The sequence below is a fragment of the Anomalospiza imberbis genome, chromosome 3, assembly GCF_031753505.1.
Source record: "Anomalospiza imberbis isolate Cuckoo-Finch-1a 21T00152 chromosome 3, ASM3175350v1, whole genome shotgun sequence".
Taxonomy (NCBI): Eukaryota; Metazoa; Chordata; class Aves; order Passeriformes; family Viduidae; genus Anomalospiza; species Anomalospiza imberbis.
This window is the reverse complement of record NC_089683.1, coordinates 90,303,505-90,318,319: the sequence shown is the minus strand read 5'-3', so window position 1 is coordinate 90,318,319 and position 14,815 is coordinate 90,303,505. Positions and strand designations below refer to the sequence as shown.

General features: G+C 41.5%; 1 protein-coding gene across 30 annotated transcripts in view; it reads right to left on the bottom strand.

Moving 5' to 3' along the window:
* Positions 1-14,815, bottom strand: part of ESRRG (estrogen related receptor gamma) — a 372,308-nt gene that overhangs the window by 268,532 nt on the left and 88,961 nt on the right. For 3 of the 30 annotated variants that reach the window (XM_068185653.1, XM_068185652.1, XM_068185647.1), the window contains exons 1-2: positions 12,034-12,279; positions 10,921-11,034 (exon numbers count right to left, since the gene is read on the bottom strand). The exons of 24 other annotated variants lie outside the window; for them this stretch is intronic. Coding sequence is in view for 3 of the 6 variants with exons in the window: in XM_068185647.1 (XP_068041748.1) it covers positions 10,921-10,931 (11 nt within the window). In the remaining 3 variants the exon portion in view is untranslated. Of the gene's footprint in view, positions 1-10,920; positions 11,035-11,309; positions 11,329-12,033; positions 12,280-14,815 lie in introns of those variants that run through there. 3 more of the 30 variants (XM_068185639.1, XM_068185656.1, XM_068185648.1) reach the window with 2 other exon arrangements.

The window sequence follows — 14,815 nt, the reverse complement described above, 5'->3', positions numbered from 1 at the left end:
AAAGGGCAAGGAGAGGCGTTACCTGCACATGGCTAGAATTTGGCACTTGCATCAGCACTACATTTTTGGTGCCATTTATTTAGTGTCTATGATTAAATAGAGAAAAAATAATATGAACTTGTGCAATACCACCTCACCACTTGGCACATGCATCCTTTCTTTAAAAATATCACCTAAAGCCTGTCTTTTCCTTTAGCCCTTAAGGAAGTAAAACAGGGATTGGAAACTTTATCCCATCACAGGTACAAGTTCTCCCACTGAATTCAATAGGGTATCAATGATCCAAAGAAAAAGAACTGTCTCGTGAAATAACAGAAAGACAGGTAAGTCCAAAAGTTTCAGAGAAGGCTTTAAGCCTGTATTAATGGATGTTAACAGGATTTCAACCAACCAAAAGCATAAATGTCATCACCATAGCCAAGGATCTCCTCTGCCCTTCCCAATTCTAAACAGTTCAGGAAATGACTCCTTCATTCTCTGACTGGCACTGTACAGCCAGCACACAGCCAGATCCAAGGAAGGAAAACCACCACACACCTATGAGACACTTGAATGTGATATAGCCCTCAGCCCCAGTTCTGCAAGCAGTTCTGCTTCCTGGAGAAAAAGATTTACAGTGTCCCAACATGAAGGCCTCCATAGCTTTGTTTGTCTTATTTTCAGTTTATTTCAGTTCTGTTTCTCCCTTAGTCTCATTATGCTTGGCATTTTAAACCAGACTGCTTATTTTTATTGTTGCTTTCTTCTCATTTCCCATTAGTTTTCAATTCCAGGTCACCAGTACAGCCAATAGAAAAATTTGGCTGATGGAAAATATTTTTTACAGCCAGCTATTTCTTTACATTTTAGGATTCATTGAGAAATAATAACTTATAAAAGTCATAAAACTGTTGCTTTTGTTGAAACAAATTTGTAAATAAAATTAAAGGAACAGTTCTCACTGTTCCTTTAAAGGGCAGCAAGGTGCAAGACTTGACACCACCAGGAATAAAGTCATCCTCCCCAGCTCCCTTTCACAGCAGATAGGCCTCAGCTCCTCACTAGTCATCATTTGTCACTGAATGAATTTTGCATCCTTAAGTTGTAAAACATGCAGTGGAAGTGGGGAAGGAGCCCATCACACACCAGCACGGCCTTGCCTTCTGCTCCCAGGGCTGGGACACACAAGCTGATAACAGCAAGCCTTGGGCTGCATGTGCTTTTAGGTATCAGAATGCTAACTAGCATTCAAATCTTAATTTCTTTTGGTTGCTTGCTTTGGAAGATTTTTCTCTGAATTTTGGCATTTTTCTTGGGGTGGGTGATGGTGATATTTTCTCAGGATTTAGTGTTTTTTGATTTTGCTTTGGCTTTTTTTTGAAAGGGGGTGTGTGTTAATACCCACCGGTACACAGCTTAATAAAGGAGGCTATCACCTATGGGTTTTAAACTTCTTCAGTGTTGTTTGCAGACAAAAAAACGTGGAATTCTCCACTACTTTGCTTTTCAAAAAAATTATCTTTAAAGTAGACTTTCTGTCTGTGTTTGAGAGTTTCCTCTGTACATGCTTGGAAGCAGACTGACCCTCAGAGGAAAGACTTGGTGACCACACCAGGGCTGGCACTCTTCTCTCCTGACTCTGCACCCAACTACCACTAGATGGATGCGACTCTACCAGAAACAGGCTGGTTGTTTGCACACTGTGTTTTACACTGAAGTCTCTTGGTTCTTTGTCTGGAGGCCACCTAGATGATGGCAAAATATTTCATAGCAGTTTTTCTAAAGACATATCCCAGCCACATTTAATTCCCTTCACAGAGCAAGTTTTAAGGAAATGAGTGTTACTGTTGAGAACATAACAAGGTGCTCCTTTTGAAGTTCCCCCCTAAGGAAAACACTACAGACCACAGATATCCATGTAAGAACTATGAAAGAAATACAGTGCTGTGGTCTTGGACACAAAACTTTTGTTGGGATTTGAATCCTGGTCCATTATGTGCTAATGGCATATTTCATCTTTGTTTTAAAACAAAACCAGACTTCTAAGAAAGGATATTCAGAGGGCAAATTAGGTCCGACATAGGTCACAAATATAATACACGGGTTTTTATCTTTCTTTTTTATAACTAGGAGACATTTTTAAAGAGATAGCTCAAGAAATACCTGCCTTCGGAAGACTTTGCTGTTACTTTTGTGCACACTCAATGTGAAGCCTCAAATCTTGATGTTAAATTATTTGTAGGAACTGACTGCAAGTTCACATTATGTTTGGTTTGAAATTATAAATAATTACTATGACAAAGGCTGTCTGTCCACCCCATAACAGCTATAAAAGTAACAGAAACAGAGATGGGAGAAACACTTCTGTATTCCCTGCACTCATATTTGGTGTCCACAGATGCAGTTGCAAAACTTTGACAATTTGCATGTTTAAACCTGCCTGGGTATTTTAGCCTAGCAGACAAATATGCTAAGGAAGAGACTAAGACGAATAAACAAAACCTGGAGACTTGCCCTTTAAACCTTTTCGAGTAAATTCTTTTCTACCAAGGTGGAAGGAGGCAGGCAGCTTTAAAATGTGTAATACTTTATGTATTTAAGAATAGTAATTAGCAGGCATTTAGCAAACTTTGTGCACAGGTATTTTTATGAAGCCATAGGGCCAAACTATGGAATGACCTATATGGCAAGGGCACTTCATGCCATCAGACCAGCTAGTCTGCCATGGGCTGCAGCACTGGGAATAGGCATCAGCAGCAACACTGACTTTCTACTTTGAAGTGAAATTTTTCTACCAAACCTCAGTGATTTTAGATGCCAACTGCAGTAATGGTGGTATCCCCATCAGACACTTCTACCCCAAAACCGGCGATACTAAAAAATAAGCAACTCCCCATAGCTGCTACATTATGAGGGCTTAGATTTTGTTCATACAACTGGTTTGTAGATATATGATAACTGCATGGCTAGTATACACTTACAGATCCTGAGACTGCATCAGCAGATCAGCTAATTTTGTTAATTAGCTATTTGCATGCACAATTACCTGATTTGTACAAGCAGTCAAGGTGATCATAAGTGTAAATTAGGCATGAATTTGCACAATCTACTCATCTGAAAATCTGCTATTTCACTTATTTTTAAGCATCAGAGATCCAGAGCTACAGAAGAGGCTGGCAAGTTACTGCCTTTATGCTTGATACATTTCTTAAGTTTTACATTCCTTTTACATCACTGCAGACAAGTACCCCTGCATGCATGGGCACACAACCATGCCAAAAGAAATGGGAACATCATAATCAAAAAGTCATACAAAGACAGTGACCTGCATCCCCATACAGACAGAAATTTACTTCTCGTCTCCTAAAGGTCTTATTTTTGCCCTGTTATCTCTTCAGTTCTGGGAACTGCTGAGCTTAACAAAGTAAACTTTATTTTAGTTATCACAACAAGCTCAGGAAGCTCTGCAAGGAGCAGAAACCCAAACAACTCGAGTGCAAATACTCAGCCTGAAGCCCTGAAGACTGCTTAACATTTAAAGCCCCACTGCTGCTATGCTGACTTGCTGGTTAGGGGGTTTCAAACACAAATGGGTCATCTACATTTAATGTGAAGTTATACCATAGCTTGTCAAACAAATGGATGTTTATGCCATCATGGGCTGTTCAGGGATTCCAGAGTGGAGCACATAGCTATTATAAAAAGCAAATTCTCTGAAAACTGCACACCTATCTCTTCCCCTCCCGAGGCAACATCTTTAGCTGAAGAGGGATTTGGGATAGTACAATAAGGAAAGCAAAACCCAAGAATGGATGAGTGCAATGCAATCTCAAATACAAGTACATCTCTGCCTGCTTGAAGTGGCAAGGTAATCAAAAATTTTCAGTTCACCAGGGACAAAAACTACCACTGGTTTAGCCAAGAAGAAACAAACCCCATAAGCTGATTAGGGCCAATACCTACACATTAACAGAAAAAAACCCCTCCCAACCAACAAAAAAAGAAGCCCAAACACTTGTTACAACATAGTTAAGTAGAAGGTTAAAAACAGGTCTTCAATCTCAAGTGCTGTGCAGCTCAGTTTCATTGGCTGTGGTTATTCACAGGACTTCCTCCAGGAAAAACACTACTTGTGGTTAGAGGTGATAAAGTAAACCAAATGCCTAGACATTATAAATAGAGAGAGGTTCAAACTCTACTTCTGTCCCTCAGCACAATGATTGTTGCACTGTTGTCTACAGCTTCTTCTCTTCTTAACTAGAGACACTTCATAGTCGAGGCAATCTCTGCTTTAGGTGTGCAGCTCCTTCCATCTCACCTTCCATTCTCTCCTCAGAGTAGTCACTAAAACTAAAGGCCTTGGAGCAGAGCTGTTAATGGCTTTGTGTACAAGTCTGACATAGCAACACAACTGTCAGATTTAAAACACATTTTTTTTAATCCATCAGTATGGTGTGTGGTGCAAATGTGTGTGTGAAACAGTAGGGAGCTTTGGAAGAACATTAGGGCCTCACTGAACCATTTCTGAGGCAGCTGCTGATGGTTATCAGGGCAGGACAAGTGCTTGCAGTGTTGCACCTCAATGCCCTGATTCACCACCACTGGAAAGGACTCCAACTCCTTCTCCAGTATCTGAATATTAATGCAACCCATTGGCTTTAAGAATGGTACAACTAAAGACTGAGTTAAAACCACCTTCTGTATCTTTGCAATAAATGAGCACATTTTTCTTTTCTTACATTAAACAAAGGAGACATGCTGAATGTTCATTTACTGAAAAAATCCAGGTAATATAAATACACTCAAAATAGGAGTCAAGTTGCAATTCCACTTCCAAATATAAGTCAACCCCTTTGAGACCTGGGGAATAGAGGAGAGCCAGACCCAGCTCAGCCCAACACTCCTCCCTGGCATTCCTCCCCAGGCACATGTGTTTGAATGTGTTTATCTGCAAAGGCTCAGGTCAGTCTTGTGCTGTAGGAGCATCTCCTGCAGCTGGAACATCCGAAGCAGGTAGCGCTCCATGCTGTAAACTGCTCATGCAGCAGGACTGAGAAAGAGGCATTTCCTGGTCACCGGCTGTTCCTGACTACAGGAAAATGAAAATACAGCATCTCCGCACCTGTTCACCTGATGGTGAAGGAAGGAAAAGCCATTACCGAGTGACAGGAGACGAAAAACCAAAATCCACTTCAGCAACTCATCCCAGCACTGGTGATTAATCTCACACGCCCACAGCCTGATGCACATTAACCAGATAATTAATAATTTCTTTAGGGACTCCAGCTCGGCAACTGTTTTATCAACCTGCACACCATTAGGAGAGAGATGCTGCATTTGTGATCAAATTGCTGGAACTACCAAAATGTTCTGCAGGAACAGTAAAAGCTTCAGAGCAATCTGTGAGCCCAGTTTTACAAGTTACTGTAACAAATGTGCAGAAATCAAGGCTGCTCCTTTATCAGTGCAATCACCAGACTCAAAAATCTGAGCAAGATCAGCATAATTAGAATGATTAACAGCAATGCCTAACTCCATCCAATCCCCATCTTTCTCCAGCAGAAGAGCTTCTCAGTATTTTTAAACACATTCTGCTTGATGCAGTAGCATAGTATGTCCAATCATGCACTTCGACTATCCTTGGTATGAATGACACATCAGATTCATTTGCCTTACCACGAAAAAATTAAACAATAAAAAAACCACCATCCTATGTGTCATGACATGTGTGAATTCTACAAGCCAAAGGCTTTCAAGCAATTCAGTGAGGAGGATGGCCACACTTAGCACAGCTCTTGATAACAACTTTTTGCCACCTTCTGTGCACTCATCCTCCATGTTCAAGGACAGTCACACAGGATCTGAAACACAACACCAAAGTGCTGGCACCACATTATCTCCCCCAGCACTTAAAAATGGACTGCTGAGAAAAATCATGGTAAGTATTCTTTCCGATATTAAACACTCCAGTGTGTTAGATATATGTCAGTATCAAGTGATTAAGAATGACTGATAACTAATAAATCACACCCACAGAGAGTGACTGGGTATTATTTCTTTCAGCCTCTGAAAAGAAGAGCTAGATTCACAGTTCTGCCTAAGTAATTTTATCTTTCCAAATTAACCATCCTGTGCAACTGCTGCTAGCAAGGAGATGTTCCTTTTTTTTTTTTTCCAATGGGCTTCAAAATAGTAAGTTATTTTGACTGCTTTTCTAGTAATAGTTTATTGTTATCGTTACTGTGCAGGTAAGGAAACAGAGACTCATCACATGTGAGAGTCTCAAAGCTTCCCCACCACAGAGTAGATTCCTAAACAAAGCTTGTCCTTTCATCACACAACTACTCTTCCACCTGAGAGAAAGCTGCAGCTTTTGGCTACAGCTCAGCAGAGTATCTGCCTTCTAAAAGATATCTTGCTCTTCAGACTTGGGTCCTGGAAATGGGTCTATGCAGAGCTTTAGTAACAGCCATCTGCACAACTGACCAGATATTGCCACATGCATACCCCAAATGGTATGTACGGGGTTAGAGACTGGGTTAGTAACAGAGAATGCTTGATTTGAATTTCCTTTCACATAACTAAATGATGTAGTACACCAATTCTTTAATCATCTACTTTAGTGTTTATACCACTCTGCTCACCATATTATTTGAGCCCCTTCATTTTCATAGTGTCAGTTACCATTATTCCATTAAATTAAATCCTTTTACAAGCATCTTTCTATAAACATGCACTAGAGATAACATAGCCACATGGTGAGGATTCACAGACTACAGTAAGCAGATTACACCTGTCTTGATTTTCCATGTAGCTGTCGGCAGAGTATAGTCTCCCATCAAATTGCATGCAGATCTCCTCATTAAAGCTACAGGGGAGAATAATTACAGAACAGTACTTTGCAGTTTACCAATTGGTCTTGCATACATAATGGCCTATCAAAGAAAAATTGCATCCTCCAACAGCTGGGAAAATATTTAAATTGTTATTAGTATTATTATAAAATAGCCAACATTTTAAACTGTCCAACAACTTGCCTCCTGTATGCAAAGCAGACAGATAGAGGTGATGACATCCAAAAAGGTCTTTGACTCCCAGCCCATAAACAGAATGACTTTTCCCTTTACAAACACTCCATTCCCCAACCTTCTGTTCCACAGTAAAATCCTCTCCTCCTGAGAAATTAGGCTGATTGCAGAATAAGCCTTGAAAGCAAATGGGTGGTTTTCTGGATCTCTTAAGACCTGGTGCTGAGTGCTAAGCATCACATTCCCCCACATCCTCGCTCTTTGATGGGGAAACAGGGAGTCTGTCAGGTCCCCACCATCCTTCTCTTACCAGCGAGGGTCTCAGTGGCAGCCCATATCCAGCCACATCTGAGGTTTCCTTCCAGCCCTCAGCACCACCAGCAGGTCTCCTTGCTTGGCAGCTGGCTGAGGAGTTGCTGCCTATCCCAGATAAAGGATGCTGGAGAAGCTGCAAAAATCTGCAGAGGAAAGCAACCTCCTGGTGCTTCTGTCCCTGGCCTTTCACACTCGAGAGCTGAAGCATCCAGAATATACTGAACTGGTAGTCCTGTGGAGCATCAGGAAGACTGATTTTTTCACCCATGTTGATAGTTAAAACATCTGACCTGTGTTTGTGTTAATGGATAAAAGGCAAAGCCATTTTTGGATGCTATTTGCATTCCAAGATCCCAACTGTTAGGACCTTCAGCTCCACTCAGCAACCAAACCCATCGCTCTTCAGGCACCACTTCTGAATACCAGCTCTTACTCATCACACAACAGAAAACAGAGCAGGAAAATGCCTAGACATGGGAAGAGCCAAACTCTTCAGATGAAGTCAAGTTAGCTTTGCTAGCCCAGAGGCAACCCTCCTAAGCACATATTTGGGGCCCAGCAAGATGTCCTGACATATTCTCCTACTCTGCTAAACCAGGAACTAAGATCTGAGGACTTCAGCAACAAGAGAACAAGCTGCTGGACTAGTCCCACATATTTTGGTTCTCCCAGATTTTTACACAAACACTCCAAAACGGACCTTTCTGTACAAGCAGCACAACAGCCATCTTTTCCCAGCTCTGAGGGACAGCAATACAAGCCATCTCAGCAGGCAGAGGGACACTCACCATGCAAACGCCTCTGTGTGCAGCATTAAAACCACTGGAGAACAAAATCACTCTCTGAAACAGCTCTCAGCCCTAGCACTGCAAAGGATTTGCTGCTGCACTTTACCCAGCTGCACCTCCCAGATGAGCTGGCACACTGCAGCCTTTGCCTCCAGTCTCTCTCAGCTCCTTACTCCTGAACAGGGACACGCCGACAAAAGAAGCCGAGCAGAAAACCAAACAGAGCAGAGCCTGCTCCGGCCAGCAGGCAGCCCACGGTTGCTCCTATGAGCTTGGAAATCTTTGGGTTTCTCTTTGAGAACTCCCCATTTGCAAGGCTGCACCTCATGCTCCAGGGTGGAGTTGGCTGCCAGCTTAGCCAGATCACCTAGCCTGACCTCCTGTGCAAACACTGCCCAGTAACCTTCACCCATTTAAACACTGCTTTCAACTCAGCAACTCCAGCATTTTTTCTAATTAGCAAATTTGGCTAGAAAGAATTCCTGGACATCTCAATCACTGCTTACTTTCTACAGGGACATTTAAAAAAAAAAAAAAAAAAAAGAAAGTACAAACCATAAACTTTCTATCTCTGCTGCAAACCCCACAGATTTTGCAAACTTGTTCCCAGGGTCCCAACATGGGCAGAAACCATGCTGTGACCACCACCAAGAAGGGTGTCCTACACCAGGAACTGGGCACCAAGGCCCAGTAGTGACAACACACGGACCCAAGGATATTTTGTTCTGGCCTTTACCCTGAAAAGAGGAGCCCAGCAAGACCTCCTGGGGCTTAGTTCTTTTTCAACTCTCCCTCATAGAGCAGTCTCACCACAGAGAGGTCAAAAATAGCTTTCCCATCAATTGCCATAGTAGCAAGGTTTAGCCCTTTGGGAACATTTTCCTTGACTTCACAAGTTCTGGACAAAAACATTATGCAAGTAAAGCACATTAGCTATTATAGCTTACATTAAAAATACTTGAAGAGCACAGTGTTTGTGAAGTATTTGTTTCAGAGGTCTTTAGAAAACTTTTCCTTCCACTGCTGTCCCCTGACGCTACCAACTATACTTATTCAAATCCTGCATTCAAAGGTATTCTGCAATAAAACATTGCTTTATTAATTGCCAGAACACACATGTCATTTCAGAAGAATTGAATGTCTAATGTGTCTTTACAAAAGATCGTAATTCCACTTTCCTGGTCTTATTAGAAAAACAAGCCAGCCTGACAAGTGAAGAGAAAGGTGTAAGACTACTTCTAAGACACAATATATAGGATTAGCTGGAAATTGACAAATTAGGAAACATGCTTTCCTGGATGGAGAGGGAAGGGTAAATCATATCCAGCCCAGACAAAGACTGAAGGGAACAGGAAAGAAAGAAATATCAACTGAGTGAACAAATCTGTCACAGATATTTCAGTAGATCAGGACTCTGACTATGTATCAGAGAAGCCCTGATCAAGCCACATGCCCTTTACTACAGAAGATAAGATCAAAAGGTTTCAAAGGAAACTGGTGGTGACAGTTTCTTCATTTGTATGCAACGTGACATACCAGATCCAAACTGTTGGCTACTTTTTGAACTATTTGCCAGGGGAGAGAAATTATTATTTTCTTTTATATTTTACTTTCAAGAACTCTTAGTCATTTGGGGGTTCTCCCCCCTGCTCTGTTTTATTTTTCAGCCAGGATTCAAACGTTCACCTTTGATGTAATATTTTTGCTGCACATCAGAATAGCTATGCCAAGCTTCAGAAGGACAATTAAATACAGAGAATGAAAAGGATGACATCACTTCAAACATGAACTTTTAATAAAATTATTCTAAAGAAACATCTCTGGTGATGATTATTTTCTTTTCCCTGTATCTTCTATTTTACTCTTTCCATGTGTTTGCAACAATTCAAATTATTGCCAGGCTAGCAGCTGTATTTGACTCGAAGCCATCAGCTTACATATAAGTAGAAGTATTTCTCCCTGGTTCTCACTGCTTCTGACAAGAAAAGTGTTAAATACAACACAAAAAATAACTGTGTAAGATCACAAGTTGCTTGTATAGCCAATAGGCTGTATAACAGTTATATTCACATGGCAAATAAGTAAACGGGGGACTTGTGATAAGTTTAGCTTCTCCAGGGCCCAGACCTGCTGGGCTTCAGCCCAGCATTCCCTGCTGATGAACAAAATCTGCAGTTGCTCATTATATGTTAGTAAATTTGCTTTAAAACCATACCCTTCTTTCCAAAAAAAGGTACCAAACACCTTGTCAAAGTTCATCTGTGGCACTCAGTACTCACGAGCCACTGATACGTGTAAGGTAATAATATTCTCCCCAAAATGTTGTGAAACATTCAGAAACTGCAGTAGCTGCAGCCACGTAAGTATCTGAGACAGCCAGACACGAAAAAATACCTTGCAGTCTCCTGGGTGAAGGAGAAGGTACTCAAACCAGAGAAAAGCAATACAACATTCACTTCTAGCTCTGGTACAGCCCAAGAGATCAAATTTTAAAGTTGTAGCATTTGGTTTCAAATGTGACAAACATTTTAAATGTTTCAAGTCCTTATATAAATCCTTGAGAATCCTGGAATCATGTTAATAAAGGATGCTGAATTTAAGGACTCAAGTCTAAGCCCCTTTAAACACAGCAGGGAAAAGAAATAGCTCCTCCAACAATATTTTTCTCAGTCAGGCCAAATATTTCTGAAGTAAATTGTTTGGAATACATAGCTTACATGTATGAGTCTATTGAGAGTTTACACAGATATTTATAGAGAAATTACTGCAGTACACAGATTTAGAGTCACTTAAAAAGCATATGACAATACCTTGAGTGCATAAAGCTGCTGTCAGAAACTCCTGTCAGTGAAGTTTTTTTCCCAAATCATCACTTGCTCTCTGTCCATGCAGCCCAGACCTTCCTTGAGGCTGTTGTGACATCCCTTGTAGAACAGCGAGAGGAAAAGAGCTGCACCTTCCCCACCAGGTTCCCAGCTCCTCAGCCAGCCCTTAGGGCTCCTGCTCCAGCCCTGCTTTCCCAGAGCTACAGCTGCAGTCCATCTGCATCTCCTCCTCTGACACACACCAGAGCAAACATGCTCACAGTTTCCCTTGCTACTGTACCAAAGCCTTGTGATTCATTCTTTTTACATTCTTGAAGCAACATAAATCACAAAATCCACATGAGGAAGTCACTCTGGTGTGACCCAGCACTCACCTCTCCCACTTGTGCTGACCTGAAGACCATTGCACCAGGAAACACTTTACCAAGTGATTTTTCCTCCCTCCCCATGGGTGAATTCTAGCTCTGAATTTCAAAAGCTGCCATTAACACACAAAAAGCTGGAATAAATCCCTCTCCTGGACATGCAAACACGCTCAGTTTCACGTGACTTGCAGCTGGCCTGAAGAGCTTGCACCCTGCCCCACACATCACTAGCTGGTTGTGCAATGAGACCACGTTTCATAGGCACAGCCCTGCAGTAAGCAGCCCTGGTTACAAAACATCCCATAATCGACATTCTAACCCACATTATCTGCCATGCACCTGCAAGGTGCCTGCTAAGGACAAACCTGGTACACATCAAACCAATATGAGAGTAAACCCTTAGGAGAAACAGAAATTGAAAATTCAAACTCAGACTGGGCATCACAGACTGGTATGGATTTGAAATTCCTGACACATTCATAGGGGATATGAAACCTAAAGGACAGGGTAAAGCAATCCCATAGGCATAAAAAATACATATACATATATCTATACACAGAGATACACTATACAGCAGTCTCAGCACCCAACTTGTGACACCAAACTCAAATAGAGAAGCTATTCTTCCTTGGCTCTCTCAGCAGAGAGGAACAACACAGCAAGAAATCAGCTTTTCCAGAGGTGTTCAAGAGTTAAAGCCTGGAGAAGGTGGCCCCCTGAAGTGGCTACTGACCTGCATTAGGAGTCTGACAGGTATAGGGAGCTCTTCTCACACTCTCAGCAGGTAGCCCAGACTTGAGCAGACTGAAGTGGATGCTGGTTCACTTGAGTACACAGGGCTGTAAGTAACTAAAATTCATCCGCTTGCTGAAACTGTTCCTGCTACAGAACAATACCTTCCAGAGGCAGACAGGCTTTCAGTTATCATTAACCAAGTCAGCCACTCAGGGTCAACTGCAGCCAGGTATGAATCAGCACCACCAGGCTTTTAAAGTAGGTGTTAAACCCAGGTGAAACTCATCCCCCCCTTCCCCAGGTGCTAAGCAAACCCCTGTTTTACCCTTGTGCTGCTGGGTGGGCTTCTGCCAAAGACGTGGTGAAAGTGGTGACTGCAACTGGGAAAGACTGGATATACCTTCCCCCATGGGAACAAGGACATGAAGAACAAGGGCTCACTTTGTATTTTCCCGCAAGGCCAGTGGGTTTTCTCCCCTGCTTAGTTGTTGTGTGTTTGTTTCATGCCCAGGAGATGGAACAATTAAGATGTGCTCAATACCCTCCTGCCACCCACTCAGTGTAACACCTTAGTCATCAAATTGTCCTATTGTGCTGCTCAATACTTTCTATAACAGTAGGAATATGAGAGTATGTCCAAAGATAGCAATGAACACACAAGGTAATTATTTTTAAGCTTGCTAATCACAATCAATAGTTTCTTAGCAAAAACTGATGAGCTGGAGTTGGCTCCTATTTTTAACCAATAAGAGATGCAGTCAAGACTTGAATTACACCATCGGGCAAGTCTCCAAACTCCTAATGACTGCCAGCCAAGAGAAGGATGGGTCCTCAGTGGGTCTTACTCCCTTCCAGAGCACGGTATCAAAGCGTTTTTTTCCATAGACTATGAAGCCAGAAGTGGGTTGTAACTGTTGGTTGACTTCACCAAAAACACCACACAAGAATTTAACTCCATACATCAAAAAGGAGTTATACAATTCTTAAAAAGCCTGAGGATGTTTACTTGAAGAGTTTGAAGTTTTGTAGCTGTCATATAAAAGATAAAATCCTCGCAGAACAGCACCATGTGCCTTCCAGGGCTGTACAATTAGGAACAGATGAATACAAGCTGAAGACTCATTAGAAACCTCACACCCACTCCCTAATTTGGAAGGATTTTCCTTAAACTAATATTTCTAATGTTTTGCTATCCCTTGACTTTTTTTTTTTTTTTAATTTCCAAAGCCCTAAATTTCTTTGTTGCTTTTGGGAAATTTCTCAATTCTCTGCCACTCTCAGGAAGGTGTTATCCCCCACCCCCCCCAAAAGAACCTAAAATCATTCCCAACATTCAGTACTGCAGCAATAATTCCCTCTTGGAAGAAGGAACATGTTTTCGTTTGTTTTGTTTCTTCTCTCCACTGATTAAAAGCAACAATGAGTCCAAAGGAATAGTACAAAACCATCAACAGTAATTGTTGCCTCTCACAACAAATGTGAAGGGGATCAGAAAACACACCCACCCTTGATTACTGGGAAAATATCAGGGATAAAATATATCAGCAGGGGCAAGTAATTCTGTTCATCAGCTTACACAGACGAAGGTAAGAGAGACCAGCACCAGCCCTCCGTTCATTAACTGGATGGAATTACAGCAGTTCAGGGGTTGCAGAATTACACAAGGAATTAACACTCCCTTTATTTTCCTGTCGTAATCCCTCCAGTTTGGGATATTTTCAACTTTGGTTCTGGTGTCTACTGCTGGATGAAAATGGCTGAGTGATGAGGGACAGCAGCCCAGTGGTACAAGGAACATGGCTTGGCCATGCCATAATTTCCAGACATCTAAAATTACCAATGCTGTCTGTGCTAGAAAGAGTGACACTGCTGTCTGTACTCAATGGAGGTTTTTCAAGCCTCCTCCCAAACATTATATGCAGTGTCAGTGTTTATAAAAGATAACTAATGCCCTAACACTTTATTTACTTCTGTTTACCGCTATTTTAGCAAGAGTCACCAGAGAGTAGCTATGCTTCTGGTCCACCAGGGTTCTTTAATCACTGTTAGTAGGTAAAATCATGTGTGACAACTAATCCAAAAAGCAGATTATATTTATTTTGGCTACAGTGGCTTGCAATTCGTTAAAATCAACAAAGCCTTTTCATTAGACCCCTGCTGATGTCCTAAAACCAGATATTTCAAGGGTCTCAAAGCACAGAGCTACACACATGCAGTAAAACTGGGACTGACAGACTTGCTGTTGCCATATTTCCTGTAAAATCTTATTAAAAACAACAGCAAACTTCTTATTTTCTTTCATAAGAGGGCTTAATTTATGATCTCAAATTCCAAAATGAAAATCTTAAAGGCAGGACTTCTTAAATTTCAAGAAGTACAAGTGAATCAACAATAAAATCATCAGTTAATTACTTGTTCAGTTAATTACTTGTGTGTTGTAAAAAAAAGCTGTCATAACACTGTAAGGAGTGAGATAACAGGTTCAGCAAGTCTAAATATTAGCCTACATGCTTGCTGAGCCCCTTGCATCCTGGAATCACATTTGAATAACTGAATTTCTAGTTAACAGTGTGATCTTGCAATTCTCATTCTTTGTGACAGCATGATCTCTGGCCATGATTTCCTGATGACAGTGCCTCAGACCCATGATCATGAAAGCATATGCTCGAAATCATAGAGAATCAGAATAGATCCACACAAAAGTTACAGGGTTCCATCTCTTCTCCAACCTTACTACTTTTCAAACAGTGCCAGGAAGTTCACAAACCCAGAAGCAGCCT